Source organism: Clarias gariepinus, chromosome 14 (genome assembly GCF_024256425.1).
Source record: "Clarias gariepinus isolate MV-2021 ecotype Netherlands chromosome 14, CGAR_prim_01v2, whole genome shotgun sequence".
NCBI lineage: Eukaryota > Metazoa > Chordata > Actinopteri > Siluriformes > Clariidae > Clarias > Clarias gariepinus.
In genome coordinates, this window is record NC_071113.1 from 16,153,614 (window position 1) to 16,173,746 (window position 20,133).

Consider the following 20,133-nt stretch of genomic DNA (forward strand, 5'->3'; position numbering starts at 1 on the left):
ACCTCCATGAAATCAAACAGCAACTGGCTGTTGACGTAAAATCACAATGAGAGATTTTACATTGCTCAGAAACTCCCTCCTTGGTAAAGCACTGTAACATGAGAGCCTTACAGGGCTGGACCACTGACATATTTCTGGGTGTATGATAAATGGGAGAGCTTTCGATGTGGGTGTCACCTGTGGAGATGGCTGCAATAGCACCACGCTGCCTAGCAGCATGGGTCTAACATCGACCTGGATCAGCTGTTGTTGATGCTTCTAACTAGGCAGCCATCAGCGAACAGAATAGATGGAAAAAAAAACAGAATCTCCAAAGCAAAGGACAATAGCAAAGACGCATCATGAACAAGGAGCTTAGCAGGTTAGGAGAACACACTGAACAATACTTTGCTCAGAGTGGTGTTTACTGTGTGTGTGTGTGTGTGTGTGTGTGTGTGTATGTGTGTAAATAAAAGAGAGAGAGAGTGAGGGACAGAGAGGGAGGTGAGGAGGTGAGCTGTAAATGATGATTAAGTCTAGGTGCATGTAATCAGTAGTCACGTGACAGTGTGTGTGTGTGTATGCTAGTTGTAGTTATGATGAAAGCACTCTGGCAGCTGCAATTCCTCGCCAATCCCAGCAAAAACATGACACAGTTACATGTACATTACCTGATTTGTACACAGTAACAGACTGTTCTGCTGCCCAGCTTGTAATGCCTGCTTTCTGTTACTGTTATGTATTAACCAATTAATATGTATAAAAAAAAACTGTACTGGCAACCTGTAGCAGCAACATGTGGAAAAATGAAGAAACAATAGAGAAAAATGCAAGTCAAGCATTCATTCACGCCTTTTTTTTTTCATGTGATACAAATGTCCCCAAAATAAAAAAGTCTTACCTGCAGTGCCTGTGAACTCCTGCCACTGTCTCGATAATAAAGCATTCTCCTTCGTTCAGACAGAAGGCTAACTCTTGACTGTCTTGACAAGGTTTGAAGAACTCAGAGCGGACGGTCGGGGTGGTTGGTGCAACTTAAAAAAAAAAAGAGATAAAAAAGAAGAAATTTCAATTAAAATTTCAATACCAAAGACATGTTCTACTATATGGTAAGGCATTCATTATGTTAGAAAAATCACATTTTCAAGTATAATGAATTTCATAATAGATCCTCTGTTTTTAATTGAGTTATTGAGCAAACATAATTGTCCAGCACATATTACACAGTGGCAGGGTTAATAATACAGTGTCACAGACAATAGACCAGACAGAGAACATATAATAAGAAACAGCTATCTGTTGATAGTTAAATACACACGTTCACCTCATGACAGTACTCAAGTGACATACAGCATGGCATATGCTATAAGGAAACAATATATTGGCTGCTTATTATGATTGAATTTGTGTAATACTAATACATGGTAGGCTAAACTCAATTCTCCAGGCCTAAATCACAATGAATCAAAATGGAGAGCAAAGCAAAACTGCCTAAAACTGCTATTGTGTCTCCTGTTGCATGTTTTAAAAGTATGCATTGATCCAGCTGTGGTTGTCTTATTGTAGAATGCTAGCAATGCCTACTTAGGTTTAAACAGCTGTGCAGCTGCCAAGCTCGCTCGAACACACATACACGCATAAACACAATTGAGAAACATATTCCTCAATGAATTACATCATATGCATAAAAACATGGCAGTAGTACCATATAAGCAGATTTTTTTTTTCTCTATTACTGCCAGCAGACTGTTATCATAATGTGACCACGGCTGGCTGATTTGAACGGGCAAGCAGGGCTGTCTTTAAAGATAAAAGACATCAACATATGCTTCCATTTTTAGCATCCATGTCAAATACTGTTAACGGTTGTCATAAGACACTACTTTCAATCATAAATAAAATCTGAAGAATTGTACGAAGAAGCAACGCTGGAGCTGATTTCATTCTAGCCCAGACTATTGATTCCTGCACCCCGTGAGTGATAGCTGCCAGGTTATTACACAGAGCAGAACACTCCCTGACATTTTTCATTCCATGTCAATTTCTAGTGTTTTGTTATTATGAAGAAACACAGCATTGTCATTGTGGACCAGAAACACTTAAAAACATTTCATATTAAGTTTTCATTTTAACACTTCATAGTAAGAATGTTTTGTATAGCTTGGTGCGGACCAACTGTCTCTACAAGCATAGAAATATCTCTGGGTGAAACAGGAGATTTTAGTTCCCATCTCCCATCGTGACCAGCTGTCACTGTAAGCGACAATAGAAGAAACATCTTGCCCAAATAAGGACAGGCATTTGCAGTGTTGTGGTCAAATCAATCTGTTGTTCTCATTGATTAACGAACCTCAGGTCAGAAGATTAGCACCTTCAAGCCACTAATGGATCGAAATGATGTTGAGATTAGAACATAAGGACAAAGTGATACTGTACATGTAATTTTTTTACATGTATTTTTTTGTAATGTAAATTACAACCAGAAATGGTGCGCATGTACCAAAAAAAAAAAAAAAAAAAACTCCCACAAAGTTTGATGTGCATAATTCAGCTGTGCCATTAGGAGACTTGTCATCTAGCTCACCATAAACATTATAGCATTATATTAATCATCTGGAAAGTATTGATCAGAAGTTTACTGCATCAAATGTTTCACTGTAAAAGCAGAAAACTGTAACTCCTCTAATATGATTTATTGTCATTTGTATCGTCTAGAATCCTATTTAAAACTAGGCCAGAATATTATCACTGACAAGGCCGTTGATCAGCAATCAGCTATGTTTACTGTGTGACCCAGGGCCACTCATGGACTAGATATTTCACCACTACACATTTGATTAAGATGCTCATAAAAAGGGACCATCTGCAGGCTAAGAGAGCAGAAACATGCAATAAACATCATCGAGCACCAAATTAAAATTACGAACCATCAATAATAATTGCATCAATATGGGTGCTCTTGAGGGACTGGGGGAGGTGTTTAAAGAATTAATGAACACTGTAATCGATGCTCAGGGATTCTGAGAAGCTATTAGCAATCAGCAACCTTTTATGTCTGAACACTGATAAGTTTATTATTTCTTTTCTCAATTGATTTTGCACATCAGCGTAAACTATTAGTCACACTCTGCACACAGTTTCCAGCTGTCAGGGCTAGTGTTTTTTTAAGCTTTAGTAAATTCGTTATAGCTTTAATATAAATCACAGGACTACAGTTTACCTATATAGCATGGAAGGTGATTATCATGATTTTTTAGTTAGTGTCATACAGATCAGTGAGCACTCAAACTATAAATGGTTTCATGACACATTGTTAGATTACTTTGCGACATGCTGTGATTACTAGTAAAAATTTCATCCATTTGAAATTATAGGGTTCTATCTGAAAATAGAATTATAACAAAATTTCCTTATTCTGTGACAATGTGTTAACATAACATGAGGTGTTTTCTTCTTCTTCTTCTATGTAATCTCTTGAAGTTAACAATGCATTATGAGTTAACACTATAGGATTGGTAACATCGAAGGATGACAGCATTAATATAAACCTGATCATCTGACATACAGACAAACCTACAACCAGAGCTGTGAAATCTACTGTGAAATTACAGCTGTTCATGTTCCTCATTAGATTTTGTGAGAAATAATAATGTTTTTTTTTTTGTTTATACACATTTATACACTGCTTGGCCCGAAAATGATTGCATGCTCTAATATTTTATTTCACCATCTTTAGCGTAGATTGCGTCATGCAATGTGGCGGCCAATTCATGTGTGATGATGATTCCTCATGAATCAGGAACCACTCTTTCACAGTTTGAGTCCTGGAATATGGCTGAGCCATCAGAAAAGAAAAAAAGAGCATACTGTAGATGCGACACCATGGTCATTCATTACTTTTAGGTCAATAGCTTATTTCATTTCCTTGCCACATAACGTGTCTGAGCCTAGACCTGACTAACTGAAGCAACCCATGATCATACTGTAACACTGCCTCCAGAGGCTTGTACAGTGGCCACTATGCATGATGGTTGCATCGCTTCATGCATGTTTCTTTTTTGATTAGTCTCATTAACAAGTGTTTTTTATAGGCCACACAGCTGTTCAGTTCCAACACAGTTATTGTCACATTTGTGCAGAAATGCTCTTACTTTTACAATTTACATACTGTAAAGCTCATGGTTCTGACCACATTTCCACCATATGCTGAATGGTTAAGCATTATCCTTTCATGTTTCCATAATGTATTGGACGATTTTTAACCCAATTTCACTCTTTTCAGCAATCCCCTAAATTGTTTTCTTGGCTTGATGCAGGCCAATAATTTGGCTCTTCTGAAATGCAACTCTTTTTTTTTTTGGCCAGGCAGTGTACATTTACAAAGCAAATTTTTGTGAATTAGTGTGTTTTGAGCATATTAACTAAACTTCTGTTGACAAATTATTCAAAATAAACTAACCCGAACGTAAACTGAACAGAAACAAATTTTGTGGCCGCCGACCCCTACCATCTGCAAAATGAAGTGTGCGAGGTTGAAAACATTTTCTGTGTTTACCACTTGGTGTAATGCTCTGACCTTCTACTAATTGTGCTCAGTAATGTGTAAAAACAGCTTCAGTAATTGCTCAGGTGCTGGTGGGATAATTGTTCTACTCAGTGATTATCCCTGTAGTTATTCCCTAAATACTTTATTCATCCTGGTCACTTTAAAAGTAGTCCAAAAGGCAATTTAGCAAAGCAATCAATGTCATGTGATTCCCCTTCAGAATATCATAAAATGTCCTTGGAGCAAGTTTGAAATGAAACTATAATCTATGTGGAAACTCAGAAACACGATATGGCGTATACTACTGTACACTGACAGTGATATAAGAGATAAGAGTAAATAAATAGTCTAATTTTGCAACGGAGCATGTGGGAAAAGCATGAAAATAGCAGATTGCCTCCTTATATACAGATTAAACAGATTAGAATGTACAAGTACAAGTAAAAGTTAATTATCAGGTTTCAGTAGATATTGTTCTAACAGATTTTTTGATGTTTAATATAACACATAATGTTTATTGTAATAAATGAAAACTATGAACATACTACATTAACAACCTGGCGTATAACATGTATTGAGCTATATACAGTATTATACTATCTCTAAAAATATGTATACATTAAAACAATAAAGATGTGCATTATGCACCCCTTTGGAAAAAAAAACAGCACACAGTCACTCAGCACAGGAACTGAGATGTGCATTTACATTTGTAGCAGTTTTCTGAATGCCCTGCCTGTAATCACCCTGCTCATTAGTGTGCTCAGGCTTGGGCTGATCTCTGGGGAAAGTTCTCTCACACTGTTTACAGCAAAGCCCATCGAACAGACTGCTGAGGATACTGACTTTCCCCATCATCCACCACTCTCCACAGTCCTTCTGCTTTATTTGTTTTGTTTTGTTTTCCCCCCAAATATAAAACTCAAGAGGGTTTTTTCTCTTTTTGTTGCAACAAGAAATTAATTTCGTGTGAAAACTATTTTGTATTATAAAGTAATGTGCCAGGTTAATTGTCATTCTTTATCGAGCAAAATGCGTGCGTCAATCAATCATTTGGAAATTGCTTACAACTAAACAAATTTTTCACAATTGGCTTTGTAATTATACAATTTTGATCTTTTCTCCTATAGCCAAACCCCTGATTATAGATGACGTTACTAGACCCGAGATGTCATAAACAGGATTGGTTTTGTCAACACCTTTCCCTTCACACTTCATCATGCTCATCATGACATCCTCTGTCAGAGACAAATGGAGGTTAGTGAGGGGGTAGATACTTAAAAGCAAGTGTACTTCTTGCCAGCAGGATGGTGGGTTGAGAGGATTTGGCTGCATTGACAGCTTGGAATAGCTGTAGACACAAACATCTGTCTCACAGTTATAGCCCACCTTGTCCTTCACCAATCAGATGGACAGTCCCCTGAGGGCAGTCTCCTGGAACATTTTCTGAGACATGCCTGCGATCTAAACACACATTCCATGCTCCCTTCTTTATTAAATATTCAGGATGCTATAGATCTAAATAGCATCATCAAAAACAAGACACGTTTTTTTCGGTGTTATTGTGTCAGAATATATCCAGACTGATATATAACGAATAAATATAATTAGTCATATCACAGAATTGTTTCATTTTTAATTTCGATCTGTCAAATTTTGTTGATTTTGTTATCTGCTTGTTTAATGTGACGTATTGTTCCTCTTTCAGGTCCATGAGACCCTAATGGCCGAATCTGTCACCCTCTTTATGATCACAGCATTTGTTATGTGATGCATTACTGAGAAAAAGACAAGATTATTTTGACTTACTTAGAGACGTCAGTGAAGCCATTTTGCCTGGTGGTATAATTAAGGGCAGTCTCGAAGCATCCTTAAACAAGAGGATTTACAGGTTGAGGTGAGTATAGAATACTTGTTTGTTAACTGAGTTAGTGAGAAGCTAGAAGCTAGAAGCTAGTCAACATCCAAAGATCTGTCACCTTTTTTTTTTTTTTTTTTTTTTAACATGTATGGGACCGCTATACCTTTGCATGTAAATCATAATAATAAACAATATTTGTACCAGTGTTTGGACCAGTGTTTAGTAAAATTGGGTTACCATTATTTGGCATCTAATGATCTACCATCCTATTTCTAGCTACCAAAGTTATTTTAGATTCAGGTCGATTGACACAGCAAGCAACACTGGGGCATATAGAACTGAGGAAAATGAACTGAAATTTGGACGTAGTTATGGTATTATTATTATTATTATTGGAGTGATACATCACTATTTAACAAGCAGATCACATCAGCTGTGACAGTAGTGCTGGGTGTAATTAAAACCAAATGTTCTGGATGGTGGATTTTCTACAAAAGGGTAATGGTAAATGAATTGAGATATTTATATCAATGTCCTACCACCTCATTGCTGATTTATTTTCTTATAATAGGAAGCGTTGTTTTATTTGATAGAAAGCGTTTCAAAATGTATTTTATGGACATCTACTGACAAGTGACAAATTAATGTATAAATGTGTCTATTATGTTGTTGAAGGCATTTTGCTGGCATGATTTTAATCCACCTGTCCACTGAGTGAAGCATCATTGCAAATCAATACAAAGGTTATTTTGACTGATCACCTTTATCCTCTTCTGAAACAGGGCTGTCTTTCAAGATGACAAGTTCCCCATGCACAGGGCACAAGGAATCAATGAATGGTATTCAAAAAATGTTGAAAATCACATGCAATGGGTCCACCAGTCACAGTCACCAGTTGAACAAGATTTTGAAGCAATATGTTACATAACACTCCCAACCATACAGTAATCATCAAAACACCAATTGAGGGAATGTCTTTTGGACAATTGCTATTCTTTCCTTCCTGTTGAAGAGACTTTTAGAATTTATCTACTGAAGTTTTTCTGTGCTTGTGATAGCCCAATGCATTAGTAGGACACTTAAGCTTCTGATGGTTCAAATGACAGCACATATGACAAAGCTAAAACCACATCACTTCAAACCATAAAAAGGACTGATGGACAGGTGCAACCACTTTTCAGATAATTGGAGTTTTGAAGTAAACAGTAATTTTAAGAGCTGTACTAGCATTAAGTTCATCAATATGCGTCTTTTGGACAGGCCTTGAGAGGGATGTAAAGTGCTCTTACAGATGGGGATTTTGAGAGTAGTGCATTTAGTAATAGAGGAAATGATGTTCATGAAGAGAACAGAGTGCTTCTCTCTCTCTTCCTCCTTGATAACATCTCTAAAGTTGCTAAGCTAAAATAAGCATCTACCAAAAAAAAAAAAAAAGAAATTTACTTTGTTTTTAGTTTCAAACCTTCACAAAGTGAAAAGATCGAATATGCACATGGAGAATCTAAAAAAATACATTTTAAAAAAATCCATTGTAAAAATCCATTTTAATTACTGTAATCAGTGCATCCTTATTGTATGCTTGTTTACTAGCACAAAATAGTTTGATAAAAATAAACTAAGATATTAAATTGCATTATATGAACTGATTGACTATGATAACACAGTAAATTACACTAATGTAATCACGCAGAATGCATAGGGAGGAAAACAAAGTGGAAGACAAACAAAGCTAATTGGGTTATTTAATAAAAAAAACAGCCTATTTAATAACAGGCTAATAAAAATTTAGCTACCTAGTATTACATAAAATTGTCTTATTTTATTTCTGGTTTAAATGAGTTTCACTTGCCACAAAATAACAAAGGTTGTACATTTTTATTAAACCTTTTAATAAAGTTCATTTGCATTTTTTTCCTCACTTGTGCCTTCTTAAAATTATGTGTCGCTATATAGTGTGGTTTCTTGCTACAGTATAAACTACAGGTACTGTAAATTATTTCCCAGAATACTACTTGGGCGAGACTATCTTACTGTAAAAAGCATTTCACACTGTATCAGATGTCATCTCGTACAGGGCTTTATAATATTTTATTTACATAACTAATGCTATCGACACAGTCTATATGCTGTTTAAAAGCTTAGACGGTCTAAAGAAAAATGATCCAGAGTCTGTGTACAGTATGTACTCTTTATGATTCATGGGTTGCACAGCATGTTTTGAATGGAGTGCTACCCTGTTGTCAATGCCTTCCTTGAATGTTTGATATGAAAACAGTCAATGATCTCTTTACCGCTTGCTAGTTGAGTTGTCCATCTCTTTGTTCATATGTAGTTTAGCTGATTGGAAAATAAACAGGTGGGGCAAAACCTGCTCGTAATATGAGTTACAATGCATTTTGTAAAGAGGGCTCTGTTTTCAATGTCTTCCAAATGATTTTTCAAAATTCTCCTGAATTTTAATATAAAACCAGCCAACTTTGCGTAATAAAAGACACAACCTTTCTTTATCATTGGCTAATTGAGGTCCCAGTCCTTCCATTGACTTGCAGATTGGCTGATAACCTGGAGGAGCAAAAACTATGTGCAACAATTTACATACAATATTTAAAGATTCAAAGATTCAAAGAACTTTATTAATCGCAGAGGGAAATTGCTTAATTGCTTTTGGGCACTACTGAATGTAACTGAGTTGTATTACTCTTTACATTTTGGCTAATTTTTTATTTTTATAATGATTTACTTTTAGCTTCATATTATTAGATTTCTGCAACATCCATTATTATTGTAGGAATATAACTGATAAAAATATGTGCATATATAACTTCAGGATTTTATTTATTCTATTTATTTTAGTTTATTTATTATTATATAATATAATAGTCATACAATATATTAATAAAATATACATTATATATATGACTATTATATTATATAATAATAAAAATGATCATTATTTTAATGTAATAAACACTATAATTACATTAAACAATAATAAATATTTAATGTGATTATAGTGTTTATTACATTAAAATAATGATTATTATTAATCATTATATTATATAGTATTATAAATACTATAATACATTACATTAAAGAGCTTTGTATTGTACTGTGTTTTTTAGAACACTAGATAAGTAGAGGGACACTGGTGCCACCTGACCTAGTATTAGATTGCTTTGTCTTATCAGCACCAAGTCAGCACCAGGTAAATAAGACATGCTTGAGAGCATGAAAAACCTTTATTTATAGAGCAGTGATCCTTAAGGGAATTTTAAGTACAATTCTGGCTTGGTGAAAATATTTTATTTTCCTAGATAGCCAAATTGGAAAGTAGTAGGGTAAAGAGAACTGGTTAACCACATGTCAGTATTCCCCCCACTTTTTTTTTTTTATGAATTAAAGAACTCATTCATCAGACAAATGCCAGGAAACACAGCCACTACTGACTAGAACCAGGGAGTATGAGATGGAAAGTAAGACACTTTACCTTTTTGAGGAATGATAAATTGAATCCTATCAGCAGTTTGAAATGAATCCTCTACAGATGATGACAGCTCTGCATGGACAAAGTGTGCATTTATAACCTGAAGTGACATTCAGGACATAGGCTAGCACTCCAGAGGAAGCACTCCAGAGAATTTAAAAACAATTCAACTGTTTTTATGGTAGCCCAGAGACAAGTAATCGAAGCATACATTCACAATCGATTAAGTACAGGATTTCAGTGGCTTGCTATCAGCAAATGGCTTTAATTAAGCAACATGTCTAGCAAGATTTCCTAGGTTGTAAAATAAAAAAATAGGATTCTTCCCTAACTCTGCAATGGCACTACACTGTCCAGGCTTACAGTAGTAAAAGGTTCTAATGACATTATAAGACATTTTAAGCTGTGAAGGCATGAATGCTTTCTTTTTAAATTAAAGCCAATAATAACTCGTATTTGCAGTTATACCATCAGACTCAGACAGACCTATCGCATTCAACTCTATAACCTCCATTAAAATGCCTCTTCATAGTTCCTTAAGGAGTATAGAGGTGATTCCGGGTACTCTGGCTAGTGATGCTTTCTTGCCCCTTGTCCTAGTGGTATAGTGATTAACAAGGTAACCTGGCACCTCCAGATCTGGTGGTTTGATTCCTGCTATGAGTCTGTGTGTGAAGTGTCTCCCAATGCTTGCTGTTTTTTTCATGCATCTATCTATAAACATTTTTAATATATTTCAAATTATTGTTTTTTTTAACCACCCATACCTTCAGTTCTTACATTTCCTGTCTGCATGCTGTACTAAAAGGGACAAGGAATATTTTGAATTACAGCTATAACTTTGTTACAATTATGTTACTATTACGTTATTATATTATTTTTTATATTTATTATTATATAGATTGCGTTGATTACTTTGGGATTCTTGATATTTCTTGGTTATGAAACTCATCAAGTACAGTATGTGATTTTCTTTCTTTTTGCCTAATCTCCTGCTGTGAATGTTCTTCACAAATTTAGCATTAAATGATGCTAAGTGTTTTTGTTTTTAAAAAAATATCTATAATATATGCTCTTTCACTTAACACAGCTATGATTATGTTAGCCTTCCCACTTCTTTGTTCTATTTTTTATTTTTTATTTGTTTAAGTATAGCAAGCAAGGTAAACTAGAACCTTTGGCCAAACTCCAGCCTTCTGCCAGTGCCGTAATATCCATACTGCCAATGTAATCCTAGGCTTACCACCTAGTCTTGTTTCCTGTTTATTTATAGGTTTGTATGGACTGCCTGTACACACACACACACACACACACACACACACACACATGCACACACACACACACACACACACCCACACACACACACACACACACACACACACACACACACGCACACATGCACACACACACACACACACACACACACACACAATAACTGACAGGCTGCAAGGATGCTTTCTTGCAGCAATGTCTCCTATTTGTGTCTTATAAGAAATCATCATGGCATGCTTTTTTTCTGGCAAGGTTCAGTAAAAGTTTGGAGATCATCTAAATGCCTTTTTTTATGGGGTACCATGAGAAAATGACTAGACACGTGCCTTAATCTTCATTATCTTCTGAGCATGTGTAAATAGTTCCAAGATCCATATAATGTCTTGCATATACTGTACAACTAAACGGTAATATATATTTACTGATGTTTGGTTGTGTCCAGTGTTGGGGGACGATACTTTTTAAAGTAACTAATTACATTACAAAATTACTGTCTTTAAAAGTATACAGTTGCATTATAGCGTTACTTTCTGATAAAAGTAACTAGTTAGAGTACTTTTCCATTGCAGAAAATGAAAACTCCTTTGATTCCTCATGCATGTTGTTTTAATCAAGACCTTTATAATTATTCTACCATTATCACTTAGCGAAGTTTGGCCCATAATCTGTTAACTACCAAATCTCAATTTCGCGAGTTTTGGCGCAGTGGTTATGTTTCCATCTTTACACATGTCGGTCCTTGCATAGTCAAACTGCATAGGTGAGATAGGGGTATAACAGCAAGAAAAACTGAGGGGGCGGGTTATCGGGGGCGGGGCATGTAGGACGACTTTTACACACACACACACACACAATAACGGATTGGGACGACTGCTGTCTGGCTCACAGATTACATAAATTGTCTGATTACATTTTTGAAAAAATTAATACTTAAATGGCAGACCTAACGCATTAGATTACTCAAAAAAGTAATCCAAGTACTCTAACTACTGTATGTAACGCATTACACCCAACACTGGCTGTGTCTAAAGGAAAAGCAAGTGAGGTGCATCGGTAAAATAAGCTTTAAAGTATTTTCTAATGGACCTTCTTGATGTGATGAGAAAAGCAGGCCTAATACACAAAATGTATGCAGAAGAAGGCTCTTTGAATGAGACCATACAGAATATTAATTGATATTTTAGCAGACATTATCGTCACAATAAAGCTGCTAAAACATGTACCACCAGTTTCCAATTACACACCGCTGTGTTTTTATGACATGTCCCTGCAAATGCCAAGCAACCCAGGAGCCTTTAGCCTTCCCATGTTCCCTGATGGACTGCAGTTTTAGCCGGTTTTTCATTTGATCTGCTGAAATGGCAGAGCCTCCCACACTCTCAAAATACATTAGACTGATTCATGCCATGATTACAGAGGGCTTAAAGAAGAGGCATACTGCATTTCTTTCCATAATCATAAATAATATAAATGCACATGTTGATATTTTATGCATTTGATTTTTGTTATTCATTGTGTGCATAACTGAGAGAATAATGTTACAGGACATCATACAGGCCCAATCAAAAGCATATCTGTGAAAGAGGAAAAGGCAACTATAGAAGCATCATATATTTAGGAAGTACTTCTCTCTGTGAGTAACACAGACAAGTTTATATCCACTTCTGGAGAGACACACACTTGAACTAGACCATTCAATACAGTAAATATATGACAAGAGTAACCTTGGCTAAGAGTGAGAGCTTACAAGGGCAGAGGGGGTCTCCTTTAGCTCTGTGCCCTCTGTCTCTCCTCCCCACTCAATTTCTGCCCCGGAGAGGAGACCCGGCTCGTTCAGGCTCACTGAAAGCTGGGCTATATTTAACGTCCAATGAAATATTTATTCACTGGCTGATACACGGGAGAAAGAGGATGTGCAGAGCCAGCATAAACACGGGGAATGAGCCAGAGACATAGAGAAAGCCAAAAAATGAACGAAAGCAGGAACCCGGAAAGGGTTCAAATCATGTGAACACAGAACGCTTACATGTGTCTATTTGCCAACACATTGCATATTGACATGTTTGCACAAATGTTTACTCTGTTGTTTTATTCACTCATTTCACTTTCCCTGCTTGTTGCAAATGAAAAATGGTAAACATGTGCAATCACTAATTCATGAGACAGATAAAAGATGAAACATGATTTTAAATTCAGCTTGATCTTTTAAGAAAAGTCTTCAGACACTTGTCTGAGCACGTAAATTAATCACATCTTTCTTTTTTTAAATTCACGCTCCACAGACATTCTCTTTCTGTAAACAATCAAAATGCCATTTCAGAGTTTTAATGTTCAGTTGTGGCGAAAAGTATTAAGACAACATATATGGCATATGTTGTCTTAATACTTTTTTATTATAGTTCACCTTGTGCACAAAACAAGTAATTTCACTAATTATTCTAGTCTATCTTGCTTTTGATAAGCAGTTTTGCTGATTTTGCTTATAATTACAGTACTTAGTGAAAAACAACCACGTATGGGGATTTGTGACAATGGCATTCAGCTTCTGCGGCCATGGACTGGGTCATCCCCAGACCTAAACCCAACAGAAGGCCCAAATGCGGACGAAGGCAGCTGCAGTCAAGAAACCGTCTCTGTACATACAGTAATCTTCAAGAAGCAATTATGCAAACACAGATTGAGCACCAGAGTCCTGCAGATGTCTTTTTTACCTTATGGCCAGGAAGATCCAGAATTGAAGAGTTAAGGACTTTATACTGAATATTGCTTATTGCATAGCAATTTCATTGCATAAAATAACAAATTATTCTTTTAGCTTGATTGTCATAAAAAAAATTTAGAATTTAATTTTTGTTTTAATACTTTGGCCACCACTGTGTGTTCTGCTGAAAAATACAGCTATTCATAACTTGAATGGGTACACTCCATGAATTATGCACTGTGCTTTTGCATGCTGCTGATAATAGGCGGGTGTCTCAGCATGAGGTTTGGAAAGGCTTGGATGCAAACTGGCCTGTTTGTGAAACTCAGGTGGAAAGATAACACACCAGTATACCAGTGTGTTTTACATTTAGAGCTAATGTTTATTTTATTGTCTTTTGGGGCCATTTATCTCAAATGACTGGCCTAACCTGGATTTGATTTTTCTGGAAGACACCCAGCAGTGGTTTGGTACAGTGGGTAGCACTGCTGCCTCACAGCTCCAGAGTTGCTGTTTCAATCCTGAGCTTAGGTTACTGTTTATGTGGAGTTTCGCATATCCTGACTGTGTTTGCGTGGGTTTCTTCCCACTATTGAAGTAGATGCAAACAGATGTGAATGGTGCCTTGTGATAGAATAGAGTCCCATCTATGATGACTTCTACTGCCTTGCACCCAGGGTAACTGGGACCCTGATCTGAGGAACACAGTTATTGAATATGAACAGTTTTGCAGTTCTGAGAAGAATGAGTTTTAAATTAAGTAAGAAGAATTGCAAACTTATAGTGCATATTTTCTGTATGTTTTCTTTGAGTCACAGGGGTGTTAAATAGCACAAATGGCAAATATTTTGTCAAATTGTTTGGGTTATATCAATGTGAGCTTTGTGTGATTTTTCAGCAAGCTCTTTTAGCTCCGTCTCCCACAGTATAGACACAATGTATAAATCAACCTGCAGTTATGTTTGTGGTTCTTTACTGTAAGTATGCGATTTACTGTAGTATCAATAATAGGAGTTTAATTAAAAAATATTGCAAATTTATGCTTTATGATTTTGTAATGATTCAAACTCAAGCAGAGGCAGCAAATTAGATAGTGGACAACAAGTGTTGAGTTTGCTGCACACAAAACCTTTTTAACATTCATGAGAACCTTTATACTGCAACTAACACAAAAACTTTGTTTAAACCATCTGCAGCCTCTCTCTCTCTCTCTCTATACCAGTTGTAGTTTCACTTTTTGGTATTTGGCTACAGCACCTCATTATAGTACAGGTATGCATGTTAGAAAGTCCACTTGTGCATCTTGACAATAAAGCAATTGGCTTTACAGGAGGTGTCAGGTTTTGCTTGAAAGTCAGGCTATAGGCTTTAGACCTTTACTGTATATTTTGTCTAAAATGTGGTAGTTTGTCTAAATTTTTTAAAGAAAACATTTTGCTATATGTAGACAACCTTTTGTGCCAGAGGATAATAATTTGCCAACATTATGTCTACTGTTCATAATTATAAAAAATATTATTAATTAATTATAAAAAATATTATTAATTAATTAAAAGGACTGGAAAAAAAAGGATAAATATATTTAACCTGGATAAAGAAATTAGGAGGGGTTGCTTACAGGTCATGTTAGTAAACATTTTTACATGTACAGTATATACTTGGCCTTTGTGCTTGATCCTGCACCACACGGAAGTTAGTAGTCATGCAGTGGGTTACATCCATTTTTGAAGAAATCAGCCCAGACAGGCAAGGGCAAGAAATTTTATTAAACAAATAAATAAATAAATAAGAAAGCTAACTGAAATGGATGAGATAAGATGAAGGATATGTGATGGGAAAAAGATGATGGTGAGGAAAATATGAAGTGGTATTATGTTAAAATATGATAATTAGTCTATTCTGTCATCCAAAGAAATGTTGATTTCTTTGTCCTTTACTAAATGAAGAAAATAATAATGAAATGAATAATTCATTAATGTAACTAACAAACATATATACTCACCTAAAGGATTATTGGGAACACTATACTAATACGGTGTTTGACCCCGTTTTGCCTTCAGAACTGCCTTAATTCTACGTGGCATTGATTCAACAAGGTGCTGAAAGCATTCTTTAGAAATGTTGGCCCATATTGATAGGATAGCATCTTGCAGTTGATGGAGATTTGTGGGATGCACATCCAGGGCACGAAGCTCTCGTTCTACCACATCCCAAAGATGCTCTATTGGGTTAAGATCTGGTGACTGTGGGGGCCATTTTAGTACAGTGAACTCATTGTCATGTTCTAGAAACCAATTTGAAATGATTCAAGCTTTGTGACCTGGTGCATTATCCTGCTGGAAGTAGCCATCAGAGGATGGGTACATGGTGGTCATAAAGGGATGGACATGGTCAGAAACAATGCTTAGGTAGCCCGTGGCATTTAAACGATGCCCAATTGGCACTAACATCCCCCACACCATTACACCACCACCACCAGCCTGCACAGTGGTAACAAGGCATGATGGATGCATGGTCTCATTCTGTTTACGCCAAATTCTGACTCTACCATTTGAATGTCTCAACAGAATCGAGACTCATCAAACCAGGCAACATTTTTCCAGTCTTCAACTGTCCAATTTTGGATAGTGAGCTCGTGCAAATTGTAGACTCTTTTTCCTATTTGTAGTGGAGATGAGTGGTACCCTGTGGGGTCTTCTGCTCAAAATTACTTAAATCACCTTTCTTTCCCATTCTGACATTCAGTTTGTATATATATATATATATATATATATATATATATATATATATATATATATATATATATATACACACACACACAAACAGTGGGGCAAAAAAGTATTTAGTCAGCCACCAATTGTGCAAGTTCTTCCACTTAAAAAGATGAGAGGCCTGTAAAAACCCGCCCAGAACCACACGGGGGGACCTAGTGAATGACCTGCAGAGAGCTGGGACCAAAGTAACAAAGGCTATCATCAGTAACACACTGCGCCGCCAGGGACTCAAATCCTGCAGTGCCAGACGTGTCCCCCTGCTTAAGCCAGTACATGCCCATGACCATCTGAAGTTTGCTAGAGAGCATTTGGACGATCCAAAAAAAGAATTGGGACAATGTCATATGGCCAGATGATACCCAAATAGAACTTCGTGTTTGGAGGAGAAAAAATGCTAAGTTGCATCCAAAGAACACAATACCTACTGTAAAGCATGGGGATGGAAGCATCATGCTTTGGGGCTGTTTTTCTGCAAAGCGACCAGGATGACTGATCCGTGTAAAGAAAAAAATGAATGGGCCCATGTATCATGGGATTTTAAGTAAAAACCTATTTCCATCAGCAAGGGCATTGAAGATAAAACATGGCTAGGTTTTTCAGCATGACAATGATCCCAAACACACAGTCTGGGCAACAAAGGTGTGGCTTCGTAAGAAGCATTTCAGGGTCCTGGAGTGACCTAGTCAGCCTCCAGACCTCAAACTTATTGAAAATCTTTGGAGGGAGTTGAAAGTGCGTGTTGCCCAGCGACAGCCCCAAAACCTCACTACTCTAGAGGAGATCTGCATGGAGGAATGGGCCAAAATACCACCAACAGTGTATTTTACAAAGTACTGAGATGAAATTTTGTTATTGACCAAATACTTATTTTCCACATGATTTGCAAATAAATTCTTTAAAAATCCTACAAACGATTTTCTGTTTTTTTTGTTTCTTATTTTGTCTCTCATAGTTGAGGTATACCTATGATGAAAATTACAAGCCTCTCTCATCTATATACTCCAATGTTCTGTCTCTATCTAGGTAGCAGTAAGGAATAAAATATTATTTTCAGCACATTGATAGAGATTTTTCATTTTACAAGTGAATTTTCACCATTTTGTGCGACTTTATTTTGTTGTCTCCCATGGGATTCCTGTCACAGTTTAGCCTAGGGTACTAAAAAAGAAAAGAAAAGTCCACTTCCGATTCATTCACTTTCCGATCTTTATTATCTGTATTTGATCATATTGTCTGTTCAATCTGAATAATGCATTTGGTTGGATCTCTAGTATGCATGCAGATGTCTAGGTCATAGCGGGTTTATGTAAAAGAACATTAAGTGCTCTGGATGAAGTATTCCTTCAGTGTGTATGGATACAGCTTTGGGCATCTGTATGCCAATCACACTGTCTCGCTTAGTGTCTCTTGGCTGTGCTCCCAGCATAAGGCTCAAGGCTAACTACACTGAGAACATACATTAGGACCCACTAACATATGCCAATGGCTTGACCCAAAAAAATGACACTGTGAATGACCCTCGTTTTTTTCTATCCTTTTTTATTTTTCCTGTTTTGGTGAATTAATTTGCAATGCATACCAAGCATGAAGAAAGAAAGAAAAAAAAGTAAAAGTAAAGAATGACTTTCACTTTTCCTTTAGACAGCTGAGATCAGTGGCAAACTCTTTTTCTGAAAGACTTGTCGAGGAGAAATATGTGGATGTGTAGAGTATCTAATCTTTTTGTCAATATGCACCAATGTGCTTCGCTTCACACAACGGCTTTATTCAAACAAACAAACATTAGGTACACAAGATCCCTGGAACTCCAGCAAACAGGATTACAAGGCTGTGTCTCAGAGTCCCCTCTCACATGAGCATCAGACCCAATCACACCGACACACTCGGAACAAGTGAGGGGTCATGCTGTGTCCTTCCTGGAGAGGCTGTTACAATCTCTGGGTCTTAGAGTCTCTAAAGCTCTAGGTGGATGATCACATTTAACCTGGATGCCCTGCTAATTCATGCCTGCTTTGTGTGCACACTAGTACCGCTAACATATTCGGAAAGAGATTGGGAGAACTGAACATAGCAGAGGAGAACAGGAAGCATACTGCAGGGCCGCAGATATTTCTCTCTACGTCTCTTTCTGCCTGATATTTTCATTATCCAGCAGCCTGTGATTTACAAGCCAAGTTATTGTAAGAGAAAACTTAAGTGTGCATGTATACTACTGAACAAGATCTCTTTCTTAAATGCCAAATATGTACACAGAATAGAATAAACAAGCAAACAGTTATACTAAAAGCTCAGTAACATATTTTTAATGTAAAAAATAAAATATAAATATGCAGGAACTATTTAGTGATTCACTCTACATAAATGCATGCTGTAATCAGTTCCACCACAGAGAGAGAGAGTGACAGGCTCATTTCATGGTGTTATGTATATTATTATGCATTGACAAGCACATTTCTTCACATATTTTATGTAGCATAAAACCTCTTTCTTGCATTTCTAAAATAATAACCAATATTTTTGCTTGATTAAAATAGTGACAATGCAAAGCACACATATTTCTTATGGTCTAATGCAGGCACACAAATATTCATCACAGCATCACATTTTTGGAAAATAACCTTAAGGGCAACTTTCTGTTTTTTTTTATCACGTTTAGTACAGGACTTTTCAAAATTCAAATCACAAAACAATGATTGTTATCAATTGTTGTTATCAACAAGTGTTATCAATATGTTATTGGTGTTGTCCGGATACAAGGGATTCTTCAAGATCTAAATAAGACCATTAACACCAACTAAAAAACTAGCAGCAAATATAGATTATATGAAACCAATTTGTAATATCCAGAAGTTACCATTCTCTGAAAACAGGATTCTTTAAATGTCTCTCAAGGGGTTCTTTGGGTACTAATGGTTGGAATGGTTCCTATACTTAGATCCAATTCTAATTGTAGGGAATAATAAGGGTTCTAGAATTTACTATTAAGTGCATTTCTGGCTATTCGACTAACCATTCCAGTAGAAGTACTCTATATAAGAAGTACGTATATACACTGAGAAAGTTATACATGTATCTTGTATCTTGGGATCAGCAGGAACTTTAGGCCTATTTTCTCTTTGTATTGCACATTGTATACAGCTGTGATGACAATAAAGATCTGCTTGAATTTACTATAAAATAAAAGGGAGTTAAAGACGATAAAAGGCAGCTGTAGAGTCAGGGCATGCTCCTTTTGGCAACGAAGATGCAATTATTTGGCAAAAAGGTTTAATAGCCTTAAACCCAGGACCAGCTCCACTGTAGCACAGAACCTTATCATTCTGCCCCATTCTTCACAAAGATATCATTTGTGCAATAATGTACTGATTCTCACAGTACATTATCATATATTCATCACTACCTGCATCGTTGAACATACTACCTACTGTATATGTCTTCTAAAAGTTTGCACATACTGTATATACCTATTCATATATATTAGTTAATTACACTTTTTTCCCCTTTGGCTTTGTCCCC

The 20,133-nt window shown here is 36.3% G+C and overlaps 1 protein-coding gene across 2 annotated transcripts in view; it reads right to left on the bottom strand.

The window, feature by feature from the left end:
• The window catches only part of nrg3b (neuregulin 3b), a 155,304-nt gene that overhangs the window by 54,030 nt on the left and 81,141 nt on the right, over positions 1–20,133 (bottom strand). For both annotated transcript variants that reach the window (XM_053510823.1, XM_053510822.1), the window contains exon 2: positions 881–1,013. In XM_053510823.1, the coding sequence (XP_053366798.1) occupies positions 881–1,013 (133 nt within the window). The remainder of the gene's footprint in view (positions 1–880; positions 1,014–20,133) is intronic.